The sequence below is a fragment of the Hemitrygon akajei genome, chromosome 9, assembly GCF_048418815.1.
Source record: "Hemitrygon akajei chromosome 9, sHemAka1.3, whole genome shotgun sequence".
NCBI classification, from domain to species: domain Eukaryota; kingdom Metazoa; phylum Chordata; class Chondrichthyes; order Myliobatiformes; family Dasyatidae; genus Hemitrygon; species Hemitrygon akajei.
Window position 1 is genome coordinate 52,273,754 of NC_133132.1, and position 26,901 is coordinate 52,300,654.

General features: G+C 43.5%; 1 protein-coding gene across 3 annotated transcripts in view; it reads left to right on the forward strand.

Moving 5' to 3' along the window:
• The first annotated feature begins 13,323 nt into the window (after positions 1–13,323).
• LOC140733109 (myelin and lymphocyte protein-like) overlaps positions 13,324–26,901 on the forward strand; it is a 33,428-nt gene continuing 19,850 nt past the window's right edge. For all 3 annotated transcript variants that reach the window (XR_012100228.1, XM_073055965.1, XM_073055964.1), the window contains exons 1-2: positions 13,324–13,534; positions 25,844–26,011. Coding sequence is in view for 2 of the 3 variants with exons in the window: in XM_073055965.1 (XP_072912066.1) it covers positions 13,427–13,534; positions 25,844–26,011 (276 nt within the window). In the remaining variant the exon portion in view is untranslated. The remainder of the gene's footprint in view (positions 13,535–25,843; positions 26,012–26,901) is intronic.

Consider the following 26,901-nt stretch of genomic DNA (forward strand, 5'->3'; position numbering starts at 1 on the left):
CTGCATACATTATGATGCTCTTCATTGAATGCTCAGCATTCACCACGATTATCCCTGCGAAATGCCTTACTCAGCTCAAAGACCTGGGCCTCAATTCCTTCCTGTCCAACTGGATACCTGATATTGTCACTGGCAGACCCCAGACAGTACAGATTGGCAACAACATCTCCTCCACGATCTCCATCGGCACAGGGCTGTGTGCTTAGTCCCCTGCTCTGCCCACTTTACACTTATGATTGTATGGATAAGTACAGCTCCAGTGGCGTATTTAAGTTTGCCGATGACAAATTTAAATACTGCGGGCTGAATCAAAGGTGGTGTTGAATCGGCATATGGGAGGGAGATTGAAAATCTGGTTGAGTGATCACAAGAACAACCTACCACTCTGTAGAAGTTCAGCAAAGTTGACGAAGTTTAAAAACCTCCACCATCCAGGCCATGTCCTCTTCTCACTCCTACCGTTGGGCAGGAAGTACAAAACCTTAGGTCCCACACTACCAAGATCAGCAACAGTTATTACACTGCAACTATCAGGTTCCTGTACTGACGTGGATAACTTCAATCACCACAACTCTGAACTGTTTCTACGAGCGACAGACTCACTCACAGCAACTCTTCACAACTCATGGTCTCAGTATTAATTTTTATTTGCGTTATTTATCTTCTTTTGCACGTTGGTTGTTTGTCTGCCTTTGTCAGTTTACATATATCTTTTCATAAATTCAATTCTATTTCCTTTTTTCCCATAAATGCCTGTGAGAAAGTGAATCTCAGTTTATGGTAACATATACATACTTTAACAATAGATTTAATTTGAGCTTTGAATTGCTGAAATAGAAGTAAAAACAAGAGGGAAGTGGACCGATGATTTTTCAGGTTGAGAGCCTTCAGGCTAGGAGAATTTCAGAATCAAAATCCAATTTATGATCGCTCTTCTATATGAGATGAAACTTTGTTTTGTGGGAGCAGTAATGTGCAGACATAAAATTACAATAAATTACAAAACAAATAAATAGTGCAAAGAGAAAGGAATAATGAGGGAGTGTTCATCGGTCCATGGACATTCAGAAATCTGATTGTGGAAGGGAAGACACTGTATCTGAATTAACTGTGGGTTTTCCTGGCTCCTGTACATCCTCCCTGATAGGAGTAATGAGAAGAGGGCATGTCCTGGATGGCAAGGATCTTTAATGATAGATTAAGGCACCGTCTTTTGAACATGTTTTCAATGGTGGGGAAGGCTGTGCCTGGGATAGAGGTATAAAATGATGAGAGGCATTAATCATGTGGATAGCCAGAGGCTTTTTCCCAGGACTGAAATGGCTAACACGAGGGGACATAGTTTTAAGGTGCTTGGAAGTTCGTTCAAGGGGGATGGCAGAGGTAATTTTTTTTTACACACAGAGAGTGGTGGGTGCATGGAATGCAGTGCCAACAACGATGGTAGAGGTGGATACAATAGGATATTTTAAGATACTCTTAGATAGGTACATGGAGCTTAGAAAAATAGAGGGCTATGCGGTAGGGTAATTTTATGCAGTTTCTAGAATAGGTTACATGGTCGGCACAACATTGTGGGCCGAGGAGCCTGTGATGTGCTCTAGATTTCTATGATCCTATACGTCAATGACACCATTGTAACGTGGCCTCATGGACTCCAGGCACTCCAACGGTTCCACAATCATCTGAACAGTATACATCCAAACATTCAATTTATGACGGAGATGAAGAACAATTGTTGCCTCCCATTCCTGGACCTTCTAATACAACGGAAACTGGATGGTAGTCTTGGACATGGCATCTATTGGAAATTCACCCACACAGACTTCTACCACCATCACACCTCCCAATGTAGAGTGGCTCTGTCTACTTTGATTAACCATGGATAAAACTACAGAGTCTCCACAAGGAAATAAGAAGATTACACACCACATTACTACAGAATGGCTACAAGGAGAAGGACCTCAATCGGGCCCTTACAAGGGCTGACAGAAAAACCAGGAAACCTAACAACGGGAAGGAACCGGTTGCTACCGCCTGTCTCCCCTACATTTCCACAGTTTCTGGAAGGATTGCCAGGATCCTGAAGAAAGACTGGATTAATACCACCCACAAACCCATAAGGAAGCTCAAGTCACCGCTTATGGAGGTTAAAGATGACCTGGGACTCAGGTCAGCTGGTGTTTGCAAGATTCCCTGTGAATATGGAGCAGTGTATATCGACCAGAAGGGACACATGAATCAAGGAGCACAGGAAGTATATCCATTTGGGTTACCCAGAGAAGTCGGCAGTAGCAGAACACTACATTCACAATGGCCATAGGATTGATTTCGATGGCACAGAATTACTGTGGTGCACCAATGGTTTTTGGGACCGCCTTATGATGGAAGCCATTGAAATAAAACTAGAGGAAAAGAATTTTAACAAAGACGAAGGTCTTGCTCTAAGTAAGAACTGGAATTTGATTGTAAACAAGGTGGGAAAGCAGAAAACTGATTGGACGAGGACTAACCAATCATGAAGGGCAGATGACACGGGTATAAATACCACTGGACGAGACATGCCCAGTTTGTGCGGCTTCAGAGCTGTGTGTCAGACATGGCTATAAGCAGCTCTGGGGCCCCACAGGGAACTGTATTGGCTCCCTTCCTGTTTACCTTGTTTACCTCAGACGTTAGATGCAATACTGAGTCATGTCATCTGCACAAATTCTCTGATGACTTAGCAATAGTTGGGCATATGAAGGGAAACGAGAGGATGAAAAAAAGGCCCTGGTGGAGGACTTCATCAAATAGTGCAAGCTGAATTATATGCAGCTCAACATCAGTAAGACAAAGGAGATGGTGATGGACTTTAGGAAGACTAAGCCTGCACTGCTCCCTGTTACAGTTGTTACGAACCCCGTAACTGGGTGTCTTACCAGCAAAGATAGGAGTATCCGTTGGAGTCTGGTGATACTATTTTTAACAGTATTTATTAGTAAAAACATACAAAAATAATATCAATGCAAATATACAGATAATATACGTCATCAATACTAAACCTAAAAGTGCGGGTATAATAATAATCAATAAGAAATAAGCTCTATCGTTGTCTAGGGGATAATGAATTGTCAGATGGAAATATAAAGTTCAGTTCAGTTCATGCAGGCTGCGGTAGTTGTTGGTCGCTGTGTTGCAATTGTTGGAGAGAGAGAGAGAGAGAGAGAGAACAGTAACAGCTATTGACTTGCCGACTTTCCTTTACGATCTTGATCCGTCGATGCATTGTTGTTGTGGCCATTCACGTATGACCCCTCCGTCCTTTAGCTAGACCGTTCCGTGGTGGACTCGTCACCCAGGCAAGGGTGGACACACAAACAAGCCCCCACCAGTCTCGTAGCGTCTCTCCTGGTGCGTCTGAGGGGTGTTCCCCAGACCCTACTTTTATCCCCACTCACAGGGTCTCAGGTGTCAATCAGGTTGGGATGATGCAACCCATCAAACCAGCCCACTCTGGTTGCCCCCGAGGGGTTTCAATGAATAGAACAGTACTCAATAAACAATCCTTCTCCAAGAGACAATAGCAGTAATCAGCGGTTCCGTTCCGCTTTTGTTAGGAGGAGACATTCCACTTTGTGTATCTCTGAGTTGTCTCTCTCTCTCATTAACTGACGTGAGCTGTTTATCAATAACAACTGTCTGGGCAGCTTTCCTGTGTCTCTCTCATCTCCCTTGATAACAGCATCGGAATAGTAGCGATTTGCGATTCTCCAAAGGGGGGGGGGGCGACTTTGCACCCTTCTGCCCATCAGAGTTGCTCCTCATTCGTAACACTATTGATGGTGAGGACATGGGATGGCACCTGGATGATAGACTTGAGTGGAGCACCAGCACAGAGGCTGTGTACAAGAACAGCCAGAGTTGCCTCTACTTCCAGAGGAGACTAAGATCCTTTGGAGTGTGCAGGCCTCTCCTTCACATGTTCTACCAGTCTGTTGTCACCAGTACAATCTCCCATGTGGTGGTGTGCTGGGGCAATGGCTTCAACAAGGGAGATGCCAACAGGCTCAATAAACTGATTAGAAAGGCTGGCTCTGTTATAGGGGTCAAACTGGACACACTGGAGGCTGTGGGAGAACAAAGGACACTACAGAAAATCCAGGCAATTCTGGGCAATGTTTCTCATCCTCTGCATGCTAATTTGGCTGAACAGAGGAACAGTTTCAGTGATAGACTAAGACAACTGTGCTGCTCCAAAGAGCGCTATATGAGGTCATTCTTACCCTTGGCCATCAGGTTCTATAATGAGTCAACCTATGACCGGGGAAGTGACAACCCAACTCCTGTGAGGCAAATTTTTTATTACTTCCAATATTTGTATATTTTTAAAATATCTGTGCACTTATAATGCTACTGTGTCACTAATTTCCTTTGGGATCAATGAAATATCTATCTATCTATTCCCTTTTCTCAGTTCCTTTGTCTCTGTCGCACCTGTTCCCAGGATGAGGCTTTCCTTTCCAGGATAACAGAGATGTCCTCCTTCTTCAAAGAAGAGAGTTTCCCTTCCTTCACCATTGATGCTGCCCTCAGCTGCATCTCCATTTCCCCAACATCTGTGCTCTCCCAATCTTCCCACTGCTTTCACAGTGACTGAATTCCTCTTGTCCTTGCGTATAACCCCCATGAGCATGTAAATCCAACACATGGTCCTCCACAACATCCACCACCTCCAAAGGGATCCTACCACCAAACATATCTTTACGCCCCCTCCTCTCTCCACTTTCTGCAGGGATCGCACCCTCTGTGACTCCCTTGTCCCTTTGTCCTTCTTCACTAACCTCCCTCTCGGCACTTAACCTTGTAAGTGGCCAAAGTCGACACCTGCCCATTCACCTCCTCCCTCACCTCCATTCAGGGGGCCCAAACAGTCCTTCCAGGTGAGGCAACACACTTCACCTGCCAATCTACTGGGGTCATCCTCTGGTGCTCCTAGTGTGGCCTCCTCTACATTGGTGGGACCTATCACAAATTGGGGGATGACTCCGTTGAGCACATCCGCTCCATCAACCAAAAGCAGTACATCCCAGTGGTCGAACGTTTTAACTCCAATTCCCATTCCGACATGTTGGTCAACGGCCTCCTGATGTGCCACGGTTTTGCCACCCACAGGGTGGAGGAGCAACACCTTATATTCCGTCTGAAATGCCTCCAATCTGATGGAATGAATATTGATTTCTGCTTCCGGTAAAACAAAATTCCCTCCCCCTGCCCTCTTCTTCTATTCTCCACTCTCGCCCCTTACCTCTTCTCACCTGCCTATCACCCCGCCCGTGTCCCTTCTCCTATGGTCCACTCAGTGGGTCAAGCAGCATCAGTAGGAGGAAAAGAATTGTCATCAAAACCCTGTATTCAGGGATCTGTGGTCGACTAAGCCATGAGTAGTCAGGAATCGTATTACTAAAAGAAGGTAAATCAAAATATTTAGGAATTGTTTGTGAGAAAGGAAATGAGAAGTTGCCACATTACTTTTGTCCCCATAGGTTCACTAATAGCTTCTGCAATGGTGGTATTTCTGCATGACTTTAAGTGTAAGAGTTTGTAGAGCCCCCCTTTCTCCTCCGATCTGTCCTGGTGGTGGCATTTCAGCAAGTATACTGTGCAAAGTCATATTTCCCTGTATCCTTTTGTACCCGTCCAAATCCTCCTCCGTCCATTGTAAATTATCTTGTAGTTTCTGCTGCAATACCTGTCATTAGTAAAACATTTCAGTTAAGAAACAAGAGCAGGATTAGATGACTTTCCCCTTAAAGTCTGCTGTGAAAGCATGCATGACTTACCACCTCAGAGTCATTTACCTGCACGGTTCCCGTCAGTGACGGCTGGTCTTACGAGGGTTTCTAAACTTAAATAATTAAAATCAACACATTTGGGAGAAGAATTGTTTTATATTGTTGAAACAAAGGGACTGTGCAATGGCAGAAATTATTATAGAGCATAGGTGTCAAACACAAGGCCCGCGGGCCATATCCGGCCCGCGAGATCATTTTAGATAGATCTATTATTTTAATTATTAATGGCCCGGCGATATGAAGCGCTGATAACACACAAACTACAGATCCCATAATGCAGCGCACCAGCTGCCGATAGGCTACCCGGGAACAAGCGTCTGTTGCTGTATACAACGCTATTCTTCGCACTGAGTTCGCACGGCGCTTTGGTGACTTTGAAGCACAAAAAAATTAATTCCGAGCTGCTTCGCAACCCATTTGCCGTCGACGTGGAAACTGCACCTGTACAGATTCAGATGGAGCTGATAGAGCTGCAGTGTAATGGGACACTAAAGGCAAAGTACGACACTGCAGGGCCCGTACAGTTTATTCGCTCCATTCCTGAAGCAATGCCTCAGCTCCGTCTACATGCGGCTCGAACCTTGTGCATGTTTGGTAGCACATATCTGTGTGAGAAGCTTTTCTCAGTGATGAAGATTAACAAAACATCACACAGGAGTCGTCTCACTGATGAACACCTGCAGTCCATCCTGAGAATCTCCACAACACAGAACCTTACACCAAACCTAAACGAACTTATTGCCAAGAAAAGATGCCAAGCATCCAGCTCTGACAAAACGGCATAAGAGCAAAGAAAACTGAGTGTTTTGATTTGTTGTTGTTTTAACTTTTGCTGAAAAGCACAAATTTTATTTATATTTTCAGGGTTTTTTTGCAGCATGCTCATATTTCTAACTTGTATAATACTGACAGGAGATATTTTTATGGAGAGCAAAATATTTAAGTTATTTAAAGTTTTAGTTTATTTTTTCTGGAATAATATTCCTGTCTGTTTTTATTGATATTTATGTTCAAAAAATGTTTAGTTCTAGTGTGTTCAATAAATGTTTATCCTGTTCGGCCCGCGACCTAAAGTGTGCTTTGAGTTTTGGCCCCATGTGCAATTGAGTTCGACACCTCTGTTATAGAGCATACTTAAATGAGACATTGCAGCATACATCAAGAAAGTATATTTGTAAGCTTGCTCACCTCTGAGGTGGAAAGTGGATTGGTATCTGTTCTCTGAATCAGTGACTTAGCACTGCAATTAACCAACTCCGTCACTATTCATTTTAGGTAAGCAATACAATCTGATGTCCAATCTATATATTTTTTCAAAATTATGAATTTTCATCTGGAGCATTTTCTCTAGATTGTCCCAATTCTTAAAAAGCAAACACGAGGAAATCTGCAGATGCTGGAAATTCAAGCAACACATTCAAAATGCTGGTGGAACGCAGCAGGCCAGGCAGCATCTATAGGGGGAAGCAGCGTCGACGTTTTGGGCCGAGACCCTTCGTCAGGACTAACTGAAAAGAACCCTGATTAAGGGTCTCAGCCCGAAATGTCGACTGTGCTTCTTTCTATAGATGCTGCCTGGCCTGCTGCGTTCCACCAGCATTTTGTGTGTGTTGTCCCAATTATTACTCATTTTTCTTCAGTCTGTGATGTTCTATACACCAATACCAATTTCTGTACCTGATTATAGCTGTGGTTTACCTGCAGATCTTTTTGAAAGAGCAGTTCATTGTTAGTAGCATTATTGGAATTTGTGGGCCATCAACAGAGGATGAGAGGTGACCTGATAGAGGTGTACAAGATGATGAGAGGCATTGATTGTGTGGATAGTCAGAGGCTTTTTCCCAGGGCTGAAGTGGCCAGCACGAGAGGGCACAGTCTTAAAGTGCTTGGAAGTAGGTACAGAGGAGATGTCAGGGGCAAGTTTTTTTTACACAGAGAGCGGTGAGTGCGTGGAATGGGCTGCCGCAGGCAGTGCTGAAGGCGGGAACGCTAGGGTCTTTTAAGAGACTCCTGGATGGATACATGAAGCTTAGAAAAATAGAGGGCTATGGGTAAGCCTAGGTAGTTCTAAGGTAAGGACATGTTCGGCACAGCTTTGTGGGCCAAAGGGCCTGTATTGTGCTGTAGGTTTTCCATGTTTCTATCTCAATAGAAATTCAGATCCATTAAGTGAAATTAACTATGTGTGACTCTGCGTCCTCTTCCAGTGTGCCTTTGCATTTGTCGGGATGAAGGTACACAAAGCCAGTTCAACTACAATTCTTGATTCATAGAAACATAGAAAACCTACAGCACCATACGGGCCCTTTGGCCCACAAATTCCTCAGAGTCCCTTTCAACACTGGGATGGATTGAAGAATGGTTGTACTGCATGCCAAAGATCAGATCTTTAAGTTTCTGTTATTACTGAATTGGAAGCTCTGCCACCATTAATCATCGCCTCAAGAAGAAAGTGACGAGAGCAGCATTTCTACACATACAAAATATTGCAAAGGTACATTCATTTCTGTCACATAATGATACTGAAAAACTAATTCACACTTTTATATTGAGTAGACTCGATTACCGCAATGCACTTTTTATTGGCCTTCCAAAGCAATCTATTGACAAACTCCAACTGGTTCAGAACGTCGCTCTAGACTGTTAACCAAAATCAGGATGAGGGAACTTCCATACTAGCTACTCTACTTCCTGCATCTTTTAGAATTGATTTTAAAGTTCTCTTACTTGGTTTTAAATCTCTAATGGTCTGAGACCAGAGTACATCACAGATCGTTTAATAACCCTGCTCGAGTTACCAGGTCTTCTTCTGTCAGTCGCTTAAATTTATACAATCTCCCTCAAAAGATAATTGGCAGGTCAGCTTTTTTTGAACTAAGCTCTTACACTGAGGAATTCGATGCCTAAAACTATAATGGATGCAGACTCAGTTGATGCTTTTAAATGCCACCTCAGATGCTGTTTATTTAACTTTGCTTTTAACTAACATCTTTTTGTCTTTTATTTTCATGTTTATTTTTAATTTTATTTTTGTATTTGTATTCCATTGTAAAGCACTTTGAAATATATCATCTGTATGAAAAATGATCTGTAAATAAAGTTATTATTATTATCATCATCAGGTCTACAAATGCTGAATCAATGCTGGCTGGTGCTTCCATGCTTCAAGGGATTGGTTCCAGGCTTTGCACAACGTTACTGCTAGTCTTTCCAGTGTTCCCAGACATTCCATGCATGTTGTCAGGTTGAACTTAAGCTTACCTCTGGAGACTTAAGTCTAAAAGATTCACTATTCAGCATCTTGGATCTAACTGCTGACTCACAGTTAACCACATTTCAAATTTTCTGAGAAGCAAGTTTGTGTCAAGATTTATTGTGGGTTCAGTTACACCTGTAGAGCATTGAAGAGCATGGTGAACAACTATATCTGTCAGGGCATGGAAATGGAAATACATACCATATCAACTGGTCAGAATGCTTTCAACAGCGCACTGTTGAAGTTGTGTTGACATGTCTCTTCATTGTTCTTGCTGACAGTCACATTCTGCACTGGGAATCTGGCTGGGAGGAGCGTGTCAAGGATTGGCTGGACCTGATAGCCTAGGCGTATCAGAAGTTGGGAAAGTGGGAACAGCTCTTCCTCTTGAAGGCAGAGAAGAACCTGGCCATGACGAGCGCGGTGCCCCTGTTGCCATGCATGATGTAGGTATGGTTCATACCATACTCCTGTGCTGTCTTCCATTTCATCTGAAGATCCAGGATGGTCAGAAGGTATGGCTCTCCAGAGCAATGGGGTAAAAAACATACCCCAACATAACCTCATCGTAAACGTATCCAGATTTCCTTTTGTGTTTAGCAATATCCACAGGATATTGAAAAGCACAATAAATACTTCCACGTAAAGAAAGGTTACCTTTTCGTGGCAGGGCACAGGAATGAAACTACAAACCATAAGGGGACTGGCAGAGAACAGGAGTAAGAGCTGGTACTAAGAACGCAGGCAAGGTAGGAAGTAATTTAAATGAACAACACAAAATCAGCTCACCACACATCCTCTGCCTTCACCCCCAGGATAGATAAAAGTTGGTGATTTATTGGAGAGGTGGGATGCATCATGGTGAGTGAAGGGCCAGAGTACACAAACATGAAGTGTCACCACATGCTAAGGTTCTACCCGTTGCTGGTGTTATGAAGGACTAACCTGGTCCTGTCGTCACCCAATGAAATGCTGAGCAGGACTTGCTGAAAGATGTTGGACTGAAACGTTGACTGTACTCTTTTCCATTGATGCTGCCTGACCTGCTGATTTCCTCCAGGATTTTGTGTGTGTTGGCTGAATTTAAACTGCAGCCTGACATGTGTATTGCTGTTGTCCAGTGCTCCAAAGCGGAGTGGAGAGCCAGCGAGACGGCATCCACTGGCACCCTCTATGCCATGCTCACTCAATAACCTGTCAATTGCCTCTTAAATGTTGTTACTGTTCCTGATTCCACCACCTCATCTGGCTGCTCACCAAGTACTGTATGATCCCCTTAAATCCTCCTCCCTTTCACCTCAAACCTTTGCCATTTAATTTTAGGCATCATACCATGGGCTGTTGCCAATAACTACCCTATCTATGCCTCTCATAATGTTACATTATATACATCTATCATGTCACCTCTCAGCCTCCTGCACTCCACATCTGGCCTATCCATTGTCACCTAATTACTCGAGCCCTCCCTCCAGTCCAAGTAACATCCTCATGATTCTTTTTTGCTCCATTTCTAGCGTAATCATTTCATTCCTATAGTGTTGTCATCAGAATGACACACAACTCGTAAAAGCCAAGTCGATGGGTATATTTAAAGCAGGGGTTGATAGGTTCTTGATTAGTAACGGCGTAAAAGGTTATGGAAAGAAGGAAAGAGAATGGGTTTGAGAGGGGAAGTAATCAGACATGATTGAATAGCGGAGCAGATTCAGTGGGCCAAATGGCCTAATTCTGCTCCTATATCTTAGGGGCTTAGAGTTCAATACTCCAAGTGTAGCCTGACCCATGTTTTATAGACAACGACTCAGCAAATGAAGACAAGCATGGTACCTCTTCTCTCCACCTTGCTTTATCTGTGTTCCTGTTTTCAGGGAACTACAGTAGTGTGCAAAAGTTCTAGGCACAGATATATATAGCCAGGGTGCCCGAGGCTTTTGTACAGTAATGTACTTGTCAACGTGGAGCGGAGAACAAGTTTGTAAATCTGGCAGGGCATGTTGGGAACATGAGGGTGGAGCACTGTGGGAGGGTGTGGTAGAGAAGGAGTGCCAGGGATGGGGTGGGGAGGTGGAGGAGTTGGTGGCGCCAGCAAGGTCATTTGATTCCATTCCAAACTATTGTTTTTTTGATCATTGCTGAATGTCAGTCTGGCACACCTCAGGGATGTGTCCTTAGGCCACTGCTCTACTCTCCCTCCACCCACGTCTCTGTGGCTAGGAACAGCTCGAATGGCATCTATAAATCTGCTAATGACCCAACTACTGTTGGCAGATGGTGACGAGAGAGCAAACAGGAGTGAGATATATCAGCTGTTTGAGTGGTGGCGCAGCAACAACCTTGCAGTCAAAGAACTGATTGTGGACTTCAGAAAGGGCAAGATGAGGGAACACACACCGGTTCTCAGTGAGGGATCAGAAGTGGAAAGGGCGAGCAATTTCAAGCTCCTGGGTGTCAACATCTCTGAGGATCCATCCTGGGCCCAACATATTGATGCAGCTACATAGAGGGCACAACAGCAGCTACATTTGAAAAAGGATCTACATAAGAAATAGGAGCAGGAGTAGGCCATCCGGCCCATCCAGCCTGCCCCGTCATTCAATAAGATCATGGCTGATTCTGTCCGTAAACTCAGCTCCATCTACCTGCCTTTTCCCCATAACCCTTAATTCCCCCACTATGTAAAAATCTATCTAACTGTGTCTTAAATATATTTAGTGAAGAAGCCTCAACTAATCCAGTATTTCTTTAGGATGTATACATATGTAAATACACACACACACACACACACACACACCCCTGGTTTTATTTCACAGAATGCTTCACTTCATACTTGTCTGAATTAAATTCCATCTGCCAGTGCTTTGCCCACTTTCACAGCTGAGCTATACACTATGGTAACCTTAGACACCTCCTGTCTGGGAGAAGGTCGGGAAGCTTGAAAGCATAGCTCAAGGTCAGCTTCTGTTCCACTGTTCGAAGATTAATGAGTGGCCTGCTAGTATGATACGATGGACATCACTGAGTGCGCTGGCAATACCAGAACCCAAGTGCAGAGGAAAGACAGAATGAACAAGAGTTTATTCATAATCATTCCAAAAGAGCATTGGTGGCTCGGCCGAGCAACACCACGAGAAGTAAAACCAGGACCCCGTAATTAGCACTAATTGGGCATCTGCTTACATAATATAAGTAACACAGAATCCCTGAGCCCATCAAAATAAACTTAACAAGTTGAAACAGAAGGCACCAGGAGACTGCTTTACAAAAAGTGAATTGCTCAAGAAAAACACAAGGAAATCACAATCAATTAAAGAACAATTAACCATTTCAGGTGTTCTAAAATCCTCGGAGCTGAATGCTCTCTGACCCCCTGCAGTGGCCCGAAGAACTCATTACAAGACTTTTGACCTTATAGTCTACCTTGTGATGGCCAGAGATGCAGCCTCAGGATTTCGGCACTTTCGCATGTTATCAGCTGTGCTGTCTCAGAAGGAGAAGCATTTTTAAAATAAATGCCTTGAAAAAGGGTCTCTGTCCAAAGCATCAACTCTCCATTCCTTTCCATTGACGCTGCCCGACCTACTGAGTTCCTCTCTGCACCACTCTGGATCTACAGCATCTGCAGAAACTCCTGTGTTTATTCTTTAAATAAAGCTTATACACCAAGGCATTTATTCAAGCAGTTCTTGTTCTAATCCTTGTTGAAAACCTCTGTTGCTAGTGCTTATTCAATAAAGCTGGGACCTTTTTTTAAACTTTTTTTTAGCAGGTAGTTTATGTTTAAAGCACCAGAGTGCAAGTAAAGTACAATGTCAGTGGACGTGCAGAAGTTACACGCCTGAATAATGTGTGTCATTTGATTGTTTCTGTCAAACAGATCCTTGTCTGACAGACATGCTTGTGGTGGTGTAGATTTCTGGGTGGGAACAGGTTGTGAACAAAGATTCAGTCTGAGATTTCACACTGCAGTTAACCTACATATGCAGAGAAGGGAACTAAACTGCAGGGGTGCAGACCAGTTGCTCAATTTTTCCATGTGCACGATTGCATTTTTTTTAAAATGAAGTTTCAGCTGAACGCTCAGTATTTAACTTCAACTCGCCTGTTTTGGGTTTCGCTGTATTTGCCCGTTGAGACAGCAATCACTGAATGAATACAAAGCAATGGCATTTTTGGGAGTGTCTGGTATAAATCACCAAAACCAGTTTTTCAGGTGAAAAGATAGGAGGAGGCAGGTCCAGTTCTGTGCTCATTTTGCTGTGCTATGGTTGCTGGCTGTTGCAGGTGACAGCAAGGCACAAAGGTTTAGAACAAGTTTTATTGTGTGTGATAAAATACTATGGCATCACCAGAGACCAGCAATGTTAGTGCTCCATCTGATTCAATTATTCCTTCAGGGTTAAAATTATTCACCAGCATCCCCGATCTTCTCATGTTACCTGAACTTGTGAGTATGACAAGGATGATTTGTGAAAAATGAGAATTGCAGATCTTGGTTTGTTTCGGTTATGGAAAGTCGTGTGTTTATAGATGCATTTTACATTGTTTCATAGCTTTCCTAGTGCTTTTTACTGAAATTTTTATAAATCAAATGACTCAAAATTATGCCACCGTGTAAATCAGCAAAATACAGTTAATTTGTGGCAATATAGGTGGATATACAGTACTCTATAAAAGTCTCAGGCACCTATATGTTGCTAGGGTGCCCGAGACTTTTGCACAGTACTGTATTTGTCAATGTGGAGCGGAGGGTGAGTTTGTAAATCTGGCGGGAGCAAAGGATATTGGAAATGGTGAGGGTGGAGTGCCGGAGGAGGGTGTGGGACAGGTGGCAGAGGAGTGCCAGGGGCAGGGGGTGGCACAGGTGCAGGTGCTCGCAGTCCTGAGAGACCAGGCAAGGTCATTTGATTCCAAACAATTGGTTTATGGATCTTTGCAGGATGTTTCTTTGGTGTTTACCACTCTTCCCCCCCCCCCTTCCTCCTTCCCCAACTATGATTCCCTTCTGCCTGCTCCCTTCCTGCTCTCAGTCCACGATAGAAACCCATGTAGAATCAGGTTTATCACTCATATGCCATGAAATTTGTTTTTTTTTTGCAGCAGCAGTATAGTGCAAAGCCATAAAATTCATACAGTACTGTGGCAAAAGTCTTAGGCACCCTAGCTATATAACCGTGTCTAAAACTCTATACAGTACTGTACCTAAATATTAAAGGTGTCAATGGCTATGGGGAGAAAGCAGGAAAATGATTCTGAAATGGATAATCAATCATGCTGATATGTGGAATAGTGAACTAGATCAGATGGGCTGAATGGCTTGCTTCTGTTCCCATGTTTATATATTTCTATGCATCTCAACTCTGTTGATTAATTAATTTCAATTTTTGAATATTTTCTGCGAGTTACCCTTTGCTAAAATGGGCAGGGTAGGTGAGCTTCAGACACAATAGAATGAGTGGAACAGGTCTTGGTAAAAGGGTCTTGGCCTGAAACGTTGAATGTTCATTTCCCTCCATAGATGCTGCCTAAACTGCTGAGTTCCTCCAGTATTTATTACGTGTTACTACCTTTATATAGTGAATTTCATGATGCCAGGGTATCACAGAGCTTTTTGCCAGCCGGCGAAATTCTTCTACAAGTGTTGGCAATGACTTTGCAGTGGAACAATGGCAGTCATTTGTTCTCATTAAAATTCCATAAATAACTGAGCCATTGATCAAACATTATTTGCATCATTGTTTTCTTCACTTTGGTGGAAAGAACTATTTAATCTTTTGCAATAAGCTTTTATGGCAGCTATTGCACAGAGTAGCATAAGGTTCATAATCTGTTTTATGAAATGTCACAGACCTAAAGGTAGATCATTAATTATAACACAATAATGATACTATAATCTCATTGAAATTTAATCAATTAACTGTACATGCAATATCTGAGGTCCCCTGGAAAATCTTCCCGAATATGCTCGATGAGATGTAGACCTGTCACCCATCTATTCATCAATGAATTTTAGGAGTCTCGGCCATTGAGTTGTAAATTTTTGTCGCCTGGTTACAGACTCTTCTGTACAACTCATCCATGCCAAACAATTTGCCTACCTGACCAAGTCCAAATTTGTCTGTTTGTCTGATATTCCCAAAACACCAGGTGTCCCCAACCTGGGGTCCACAGATCCATTGCTTAATGATACTGGTTCATGGCATGACAAGGGTTGGGAACCCCTGTCCTAAACATTTCCTCCCATGTACCTGTCCAGCTGACTTTTAAAGATTGTGCCACTTCCTCGGGCAGCACATTCCTCTACCTACCACCCTCTCTGTGGAAACATTTACCACCTCAGGTCCCCTTTAAATCACTGCTCTCTCACCTTAAATCTATGCCCCTTCATTTTAAATGTCCCTGCCCTGCAAAGAATACTTTGATCATTTACCTTATCTACGGTCCTCATGACTTTACATATCTCTATAAGGTTACCCCTCAGCCTCTCGTGCTCTGGCGCATAAAACAGCCCACCTTATCTGGCTTCTCCTTTTAGCTCAAGTCCTGTCCTGCTGAATTCCTTGTGAATCTTTTCTGCTCTGCTTCCAGCTTAATGACATCCTTCCTATAGCAGTACTCGATACTCCAGGTGTGTTCTCACCAACATGTATACTTGTAACATGAAGCCCTAACTCTTGTAAAGAGTTAAATACAGTACATTCCCTGATTGATCAAGACAAGCACACCTTCAAGTGTGCCTGGCTGTAACACAATGAACTTGATAATTATACTGTCATTATACTGTAATCTTGGTTAAATAACTTAATCACTACCTACCTTCCCCTGGACTCATCCATTTCCTGCCAGCTTGTGCTCTTCCCTCTCCACCTTGCTTTTTATTTTAATTTCTGCCCCCTCCCTTTCCAGTCCTGAGGAAGGGTCTCAACCCCGAAATGTTGACTTTTCATTTCCCTCCCTAGATACTGTTTGCCCTGCTGAGTTCCTCCAGCAATTTGTGCTTATGTCACTCAGTAGATGTAGTAGTTGTGTGCATCATAATCGGAATATCTTTCCAAGTGTGATGAACGAAGATTTAGACCTACAACTGAAGCACTTCACCACCGATTTTTAGGATCCGCGGTCATGGAAAAAAGAAGAGCAGAATATTGACAGAGGAGATGATTCAGGAATGTGCTCAAGGTCTGGTTGAAAATGTACAAATTCCCTACTGATTCCTGGGAACCTCTGACCCATAACCACTCAAAATGGAGCAGAAATACTCAGGATGGAATTGAGGAACTTGAGGCCAGGCACTGGAAAAACAAAATTCCGTGTATGCGTCAGAAAGGACACACCACTTCACATCTACCCACCTGTCCCATTAGCTACTTCCTGTCTCACCTGTGGATAAGTTTGCAAGGTATCATTGGCTCATTCACCATCTCAGAACCAATGGAAGAAGAGTGGAAGGAAGTCAACCTCAATCCTGAGGAACTGGATCGAAGTAGAAGAAAAAGGTACACTCAATGGCCACTTTATTAGGTACGCCTGCTTGTTAATGCAAATATTTATTCAGCCAATCATGTGGCAGCAATTCAATGCATAAAAGCATGCCGGCATGGTCAGGAGGCCTGTAACCATTCAAACCAAACAGCAAAATGAGGAAGAAATATGATCTAAGCGACTATGGAATGATTGTTGGTGCCAGGCGGGGCAGGTTGAACATCTCAGAAATCGATGATCTTCTGCGATTTTCAGAGAATAGTCTGAAAGCAAAAAAAACAAATCCTGTGAGTGGCAGTTCTGTGGGCAAAAATACCTTGTCAATGAAAGAAGTCAGAGGAGAATGGCTACACTGATTCAAACAGACAGGATGATGACAGTAACTCAAATAACCACACGTTACAACAGTGTGCGGAAGAGCATCTCTGAATGCACGACACATCAAACCTTGAAATGGATGGGCTACAGCAGCAGAAGATCACACTAAGTTCCACTGCTGCACCTAATGAAGTGGCCACTGAGTATATACACTGATGGTAATCTATATATTGTGTATAATATATATAAAGATTGAAAGATGCGGCAGACTTGGAGACTGCTTTTAAACCATTCATGAATAATTTTGAATTTTTGCTAAGTGTGGATTGCTGAAAGTATCATAATGAGCTTGGTCAGCCAACCATTACCCTTCATCATGCAACAAATCTCCTTTAAGATACATTATGGAGTGGCTTCGAACACCTCAAGTCTTGAGAGAAATTGCTGTGTGATTCAGCCATGATCTTACATTTATTTCATTCCATTTGCCTGTACTGCTCTATTCCTTTCCTGTTCAAATGCCCCTCAGGTGCTGTAATTATATCTGCCACCTTGCTCCATGGACCCCACAACTTGGTGAAAAACTTGCCCCTCAAGTCCTCTTTAAATACCTCATCCTCTCATCTTAAACCTATGCCCTCTAGTTTTAGGCTCCCCTAATCTGCAAAAAAAAAGGCTGACTATCTACAATATCTTTACCCCTCATTATTTTTATAAAGCTCAATAAAATCACTTCTCAACCTCCAACATTCCAGCAAGAAGAAAACCAGCTCACCCAATCCATCCCTATAACATCCTGGAGAATTGCTTCTACAATCTGTCTAATGTATCACATCTTTCCAGTGGTGTGTTGGCCAGAACTGTACACAATATACCATAAGTGGCCTTGCCAACAGCTGCAACATGACATCTTGCCACATGGCATGGGCACCACGAAGCATAGCGATAAGTGTGACTGTATTACAACTACAGGCGTTCCAGAGTTCAGAGTTCAATTCCAGCACCATTCTGTAAGGAGTCTCTGCATGTCCTCCCCGAGGAATGTTTGGGTTTACCCCAGGGTGCTCCAGTTTCCTCCCAGAGTCCTAAGATGTACCAGATAGTGTAATCGGTCATTGTAAGATGTCCTGTGATGAGGTTAGGGTTAATTGGAATTGTGGGGCTGCTGGGGTGGTACAGCTCAAGTGGCTGGAAGGGCCTACTCTTCTCTGATTCGCTAAGTAAATAAATAATCCAATCTTATTTTCAACATGGAGACAAGTATGTTGAATATCTGCTTCACTACCCTATCCATCTGTGTTGCCATTTTCAGGCTGCTATGAACTAGAACCCCAAGATGCATCAGCACTCCTGAGGTCCCTACCATTGACTTTTGATGTCCTGTTAGTGCCTGGCATCTCAAAATGAAATTATCTCACACGTAAACTCCATCTCTCCCAATTGATTTATGCTCCACTGTATCATTTCACAACCTTCTTCACCATTCTACCAATTTTTGTTTATCAGCAAACCTACTAATCTTATCCTTTGCATTTTCATCCAAGTCATTTATACATATGACAAACAAAAGTCCCAGCACTGAATACTGTGGTACACGATTGGTTAGACTTCTGACTTATAATCAGAAAAATCAGCCCTCCTACTCCTATCACTAAGCCAATTTTAGATCCAGTTTCCCAACACACCAAGTTCCCTAGCCTTCTGAACCAGTCTACTGTGTGGGATTTTGTCAAGTTCTTTGTTAATTCCATTTAAATTATCTCTGCAGCATTGCAAGCACTTCATGATTGTGTAACCAAACCAAATTTAGACATGTTAGGACATATGATTATGAGTGCCTGGCCAGAATGATAGGTTTTAAGGAAGTGTCTAAAAGGAAAGAGTGAGGTAGAGAGGCAGCAGAACTTCAAACCTTGGGGCCTGGGCAACTGAGGCCAAGGCTTCTACCAGAGTTTGAAGAAAGCAATGATTTGGAATGCCTGCATGACTGGAGATCATATAGATTGGTAGTAATGAAACCATGGGCCTAAGAAATAGAAGCACAAAGAGGCTATTTGTCCCCTGAAACCTGGCCTGTCATTCTAGTAGATCATGGTGGACCATCCCCACTGATTTCCCTCCTGGTACTTCTCCTTGCAAGTGGAACAAGTGCTACTCCTGCCCCTACACCTCCTCCCTCACTATCATTCAGGGCCCCAAACAGTCCTTCCAGGTGAGATGACACTTCACCTGTGAGCCTGTTGGGGTCATATACTGTGTCCAGTGCTGCCAGTGTGGCCTCCTGTATATTGGTGGGACCAGACGTAGATTGGGAGAACACTTCACTGAGCATCTTCCAGAAGAAGCGCAATCTCCCAGTGGCCACCCATTTTAATTCCACTTCCCATTCCGATATGTCAATCCATGGCCTCCTCTGTTACGATGAGGCCACACTCAGGTTGGAGGAACAACACCTTACCTTCCATCTAGGTAGCCTCCAACCTAATGGCATGAACATAGATTTCTCAAACTTCCAATAATGCCCCTGCTCTCCTTCACCATTCCCCATCCCCTTTTCCCTCTGACCTTATCTCCTTGCCTGCCCGTCATCTCCCTTTTGTGCTCCTCCCATTTTCTTTCCTCCATGGCCTTCTGTTAGACTTCCCCTTCTCCAGCCTTGTATCTCTTTCACCAATCAACTTCCCAGCTCTTTACTTCATTCCTATCACCTTGTGTTTCTCTTTCTCCCCTCCCCCCACCTGTTAAATCCACTCCACAGCTTTTCTCCCCCAGTCCTGCCAAAAGGTCTTGGCCCGGTGCTGCCTGGCCTGTTGAGTTCCTCCAGCACTTTGAGTGTGTTGCTTGGATTTACAGCATCTGTAGATTCCCTCTTGTTTATGGATGGACCACCCCATCAACATTTTCTTGACTCTTGACTACCAGCCTTTGAGGAGGAAAGATTCAAAAGGAGAAAGAGTTTTATAACATTCTGACTTAATGAGGTAAACCCTTTGCTTTTAAGCAGTGACTCCCAGTTTTAGGTTCCTCCATAACGAGCACTCAAGATCTTACAAGTTTGTAGCAAGCCGCCACTCACTCTTCCAGATTGCAGTGGCTTGACTTGTCCAACCTCTCCTTATATGGCAACTTGCCCACTATTAGTCTGGCAGTTCTTCTCCCAATGAACTAATATATTTCCTTAAACCTGATACTCAGTGCTTCAGATGCAGTCTCACCAGCGACCTATATAACTGAAATATAACCTCTCTACTTCTGTATTCAGTTCCTCTGGTGTTACGAACCCCGTAACTGGGTGTCTTACCAGCAAAGATAGGAGTATCCGTTGGAGTCTGGTGATACTATTTTTAACAGTATTTATTAGTAAAAATACACAAAAATAATATCAATGCAAATATACAGATAATATACGTCATCAATACTAAACCTAAAAGTGCAGGTATAATAATAATCAATAAGAAATAAGCTCTATCGTTGTCTAGGGGATAATGAATTGTCCAATGGAAATATAAAGTTCAGTTCTGTTCATGCAGGCTGCAGTAGTTGTTGGTCGCTGTGGGGAGGGGGAGGGGGAGGGGGAGGGGGAGAGGGAGAGGGAGAGGGAGAGGGAGAGGGAGAGGGAGAGGGAGAGGGAGAGGGAGAGGGAGAGGGAGAGGGAGAGAGATTGACTTGCCGACTTTCCTTTACGATCTTGATCCATTGTTGTTGGGGTCATTCATGTATGACCCCCTCCGTCCTTTAGCTAGACCGTTCTTCCGTGGCGGACTCATCACCCAGGCAAGGGTGGACACACACACAAGCCCCCACCGGTCTTGTAGCGTCTCTCCTGGTGTGTCTGAGGGGTGTTCCCCAGACCTTACTTTTATCCCCACTCACGGGGTCTCGGGTGTAAATCAGGTTGGGATGATGCAACCCATCAACCAGACCACTCTGGTTGCCCCCTGAGGGGTTTCAATGAATAGAACAGTACTCAATACACAATCCTTCTCCAAGAGACAATAGCAGTAATCAGCAGTTCCGTTCCGCTTTTGTTAGGAGACATTCCACTTTTGTGTATCTCTGCGTTGTCTCTCTCTCATTTCCTTGGTATCAGACCCAAAATAATAGCGATTTTGCGATTCTCAAAAGGGGGGGGGGCGACTTTGCGCCCTTCTGCCCATCAGAGTTGCTCCTCATTCGTAACACTGGCAATAAGTAAAGTTAACACTCCCAATTGCATGCTGTAACAGCAGATCAACCTTCTGCAAATCATGCTTTACGAACCTCACCTCTCCTCCCACTCCCTTGGTTCCTTTGTATGTCAAGAGTCCGCAGTCTTGCACGCTGTTGATGTATTCAGAAGCCACTTTTTCAGGACTGGTGTTCCGGAACACTTAGTCTGTGACAACGGACCACAGTTCGTGGTTCAACAATTTCAGTCATTCCTGAAAATGAATGAAATAAGACATATTACATCTGCACCGTACCACCCAGCTACAACTGACTTGGCAGAAAGGCTTGTCCATAGGCTAAAGAAAGCACTGCATGCAATGTCAGCAGTACACACTACACTAACACTGAGTCAGAAGTTCACCAATTTCCTCCTTGCATATCATAATGCAGCACACTCCACAACCAACGATTCACCACCCATGCTGTTCCTGGGTGTTCCTTACGTTCTCCTCAAACCCAATCTCAGGAGGATGGTGCAGGACAAACAGCTGAGACAAATTGAAGGCTCCCCAAACAAGGAGGTTTGATGTTTCACTCCTGGACAAGCAGTCCTGACGAGGGACTATAGAGGTGATCAAATGTGGGTACTTGGAAAGATTAAGGACAGAACTGGAACACTCTCTAAACAGTAGAGATTGCATCTGAGATCATATTGAGATGACACATCGATCATTTGTTGAGAGCAGAGTCAATTGTCGGAGAAGAAAGGTGTCCAGAGCCATCAGAACTACTTCTTGCAGTCCCAGAGTCAACTCCTACAACCACCGAGGAGGAAGCCCCAGAACCTGAGATTGTTTCACAGCCTCAAGTCTCACCTGCCAAGCAGAGTGACTCCCCATTGTCAGGAGAGACGTTATCTCACAAGAGTAAGATTTAATCTCTGTGGAGGTTATCTTAAGGTCTAAATGGGACAATTTAAAATTTGCTATGCTGTGGACACCTGTATTTCCAGTAGTTGTTGTATGATATAATATACTGTGTATATAATTGCGATGCATTGTATATTGAGTTGGAGTTTATAGTTAAGCAGGGAGAATGAAGTTTTTTTAAATATTTCAGTAGTACTTAAATAATATGGCAAATATATTGTTTAAGCATTTTGGTTTGTTTAAGTAATTCATTACAGGTGATATGTAAAAGTAGGTGTACTGCATACATTGTGACACTACCACGTGATATGCGCGCACCCCACCCAAAGTAAAGAACAAACGAAGCCTCACATCTTCTGATATGTCTACCCATGGCCTCCTCTACAGTCAAGATGAAGCCACACTCAGGTTGGAGGAACCACACCGTATATACCGTCTGGGTAGCCTCCAACCTGATGGCATGAACATTGATTTCTCTAACTTCCGTTAATGCCCCTCCTCCCCTTCTTAACCCATCCCTTATTTATTTATTATTTTTTCCCATTTTCTCTCTCTCTGCCCCTCTCACAATCACTCCTTGCTTGCTGTCCATCTTCCTTTGGTGCTCCCCTCCCCCTTTCTTTCACCCTGGCCTCCCATCCCATGATCCTTTCCCTTCTCCAGCTCCGTATCCCTTTTGCCAATCAACTTTCCAACTCTTAGCTTCATCCCTCCCCCTCCTGTCTTCTTCTATCATTTCAGATCTTCCCCTTTCAAATCTCTTACTATCTATACTTTCAGTTAGTCCTGACGAAGGGTCTCAGCCCGAAACGTCAACTGTACTTCTTCCTATAGATGCTGCCTGGCCTGCTGCATTTCTCCAGCATTTTGTGTGCGTTGCTTGAATTTCCAGCATCTGCAGATTTCCTCATACTCACATCTCCTGGCTCTCTTGTTTTTCTTCCAATTCTATTTAGATAATAAGCTTCCTTATACTTTTTCCCCCACCAACAGACCAGTAAATCCTTCTGCGATATTGGTCCCAATGGTGTTGAGGCATAACCTGTTCAACTTGTGCAAGTCTCTCTAGGCACAAGAGACTACAGATGCTGGAATCTGGTGCAACGGTCTGCTGGAGGATATCAGTGGTTCCAGCAGTATCTGTAGGAAGAAACTGATCATCTATGGTTTGTGTTGAAACCCTGCAGGAATCCATTGTAATGTAGTTTGGGAGGTTGCTCAGCCTGCTGAGTTTCTACAGCATATTGTTTGTTGCCCCCATTTCTGTACCTCTAAGTAGGTGGTATCATGATTTATACCATGGTTACTATCCCCAACTCCCAAATCGACAGACTCCCATCTGCCCCTCCCAGGCCATACCATACTGAAAGTCCTATCTTTCAGTCTTCTTAGATACTTGAGTTCAAAAGTGAGAATTAGAATCAAGCCACAGTGGGCTGAAACCAATATTAAGTTGACTGAGATGTGCCATGTCACGACACTGGCAATGTGGACCCTGCTCTGATTTGGACAACCTGACTTTGTCAATTAAGCTGAGGCCTGGTAACTTCTCTGGTGGTCTAAGAATATCCCACAACTATAGAAGAGCACACCGCCCTCTTTGTTGGCCTACCTAGTATTTACCTCTCAACCACTGCTGTTCAAATGAGTTACTCAGCTGTTATCTAAAAGCTATTACGTTTCCTGTCTGTGCTGTTTGTGAATTGTCCTGACTACACTTCAGGGCACTTCACTTCCTGTAAAGTTTTGGTACACCCTGAAGTCACATGCCATAGAAGTGCAAGTACCCTGAAATATCACTGACCAATGACCTAAAAGCCCAACTTTAGGCATTAAATTCACCGGTCCTCACCATTCCAGAGAGGCAGCTACTCACACAGATTTAGATTCAGACTGGTTTATGGTCAAGAACACTCAGGCGCTGTGAAGTTCCTTGTGTAGGTAAAGCTCACAGAGTATGTGGTGACAATCATCATCATGTGCAATGTCGTATGACATGGGTGATCACGGTCCTTGACCATGACTGTACTTGGCAAATATTTGTACATAACTTTGTACAGAAGAAGTTTGCCATTGCCTTCTTCTGGGCAGTGTCTTTACAAGACAGGTGACCCCAGCCATTATCAATACTCTTCAGAGATTGTCTGCTTCGTGCCAGTGGTCATATAACCAGGACTTGAGATCTGCACCAGCGGCTCATACAACCATCCACCACCTACTCCCATGGCTTCATCTGACCCTGATCGGGTGGGGGGGGGGGTATTAAGCAGGTGTTACACCTTACTCAAGGGTGACCTGCAGGCTAGCAGAGGAAAATATCACCCTGCTCTTCAATAAATACAGTGACATATCCAAAATTATAGAACAGTGCAAAGACGGTAGTAAAATCTGAAGTAGGGCAAAAGACATTGTGAATTGATAAACGCGAGAGGAAGAAGTTAAGAACCGAAAGATGTAGTAGCACCAGAAGGGAAGGGGATGTGAAAGAGGTGATTGGTTTGGAAGTCTGATGACAGTGAGGAATCAGAACCAGGATCAGATTTAATATCACAAACAAGAGAAAATCTGCAGATGCTGGAAATCCAAGCAACACACACCAAATACTGGAGGAACTCAGCAGGCCAGGCAGCATCTATGAACAAAAGTACAGTTGATGTTTCGAGCCGAGACACCTCGAGGTGTCATATATATATATATGTGAAGAGGCCATGTCCTGGACAATGGGGTCCTTAGTGATGGATGCTGCCTTTTTGAGGCATCATGCCTTGAAGATGTCCTGGATGCTGGGGAGGCTAGTGCCCATGATGGAGCTGACCGAGTTCACAATCTCCTGCAGGTTATTTTGATCCTGTGCAGTGCCCCTCATTCCAGAGGGTGATACAGCCACAGTACATCTGCAGAAATTTGCAAGTGTCCTTGTTGACATGCCAATTCGTCCCAAACTCCTAATGAACTGTCATGTCTTTTTTGTAACCAAATCAATATGTTGGGCCCAGGATAGATCATCAGAAATTTTGACTCTCAGGAATTTGAAACAGCTCTCCCTTTCCTCTTCTGATCCCTCAATGAGGACCGGTGTGCATTCCCTTGTCTTACCCTTTCTCAAGTCTACAATCAATTCTTTGATTGTGATTGATCTTAGAAGTTGAGATGTTAATTTTAGTGTTCATGATGACAGATACCAAAGCTAATCAAATTAATCTACTGGAGGCTATCCTGGGTTGGAGGACCTTGCATGTGCGTGGGTTTGTGGATGGTAGGAAGGAGGGAAATGGGGCTTGTTTTGTTGCTGTTAATTCGTAACTTGTTGTGTTCTGTTATTGTACTAGACTTTCTGGGCATGGTTATTTCTGGGCATATTATTGGTGCCATAATATGTTGTGACCCTTGCAGTTTGCCCCCAGCACATCCTTAGGTCGCATTGGTTGTTAACGCTAACAATGCATTTCACTGTGTGTATAAATGTACATGTAATGAATAAAATTAATCTGAATCTAATCAATCAAAATATACACATAGGTCTTTAAACAACAAACTCATCCCGGTCATTAATAGTTGAGACATTATGAGGGATACCTTGCTTGGTTTATAATCCGGGATGGTGGGAGAGGACAGGGGAAGTTTAATCAACATCTAATCTGGTCTTTTCTCCATGAATGCCAGGTTGTTGACAGTGTTCAGCAAATGTACAGTCTACCAGCTGGCTATAGCACAGGGGGAAGGCAACCAATTATTTTCTATTATAGGCTGAAGTCATCCTGCCTGCTAAAAGGACCACGTTGTTTGCAAACTTTGTCTCTTGAAGTGTTGACTAAATTGCAGTACCGGGTGAGCCAAAAAACTGTTAATGTCAATGTTACTTCTTTCCCTTCCTACAGGTCTTTGGTGGGCTCGTCTGGATTCTTGTGGCTTCCACTGAAGTTCACGATAAAGACAGTCTTGGCTGGGTGATCTTTGTTTCTATCCTCCTGTTCACGCTAACCCTGCTGCTACTGGTATGCTACTTCACTGGATTGCCCAGAAATTCAACAGCATGGTGCTTCTTGGTAAGGGCCTGGGACTGTTTCTTTTTAAGCCTCTTGGAGCTGTAAACAAGTCTAAGCCATTGACTATTTGAAATTATAGATACAGGTGTGATGACTGGTCTTGGAACTGCTGGGGCTGATCTGAAACAATGCCCAAAGAGGAAGAAGCAGTTCTAAGGAACACCACCACCTTTCTACAACAAACTATCTGCTAGAAGAACTCAGCAGGTTGAGCAGCATCTGTGTGGGGCAAGGGGGAAAGGAGGAAAGTTGACATTTCAGGTTGAAACCCGAATTGAGGACCGCAAGCTTTTAAATTCTTTCCTAAGTTACACAGCAAGCCATCTTGGAAATACATTGCCGTTCCTTCATTGCTGCTAGCTCTAAATCTTGCAGCAGCCTCCCTAGCAGTACTCTGAGAGGACTTTAACCAAAAGGTCCGCTGAAACATTGGGATGAGCAATGAAGACAGCTCTTGCTAGGAAAACCCACAACCTGTTAGTGAATACATGACAACAAAACGAGCTTTTCAGCAGCTAATGAACTGAACAACAGAACACTTCTACAATGGGAGAGATGGGAATCAGAGTTAGTTGTGCAGAATGGAGAGGTCCTGAAATTCCTCAGGACATGTACCACAAAAATGGAAAGTGCATGATCAGGATACAATTGGCCAGGAATGGTGCAGCCAGCACTTGTCTGTCCATTATCAGTTCGCTTTAAACTTTCTTGTGCTTTTTTTTATGGATTCTTTACAGAGGAATTTGAAAGATTACCACATTCAAAGAGGAATGTTGCTGGTACAGGAGCTAAAAAGGACAGCAAACATAATAGCGAAGGAGAATGATTCCTGGGGTGGGGGGGGGGGGTTGTATTTCATTTCCTAGTCTCACACTTTGCATGCATGTATA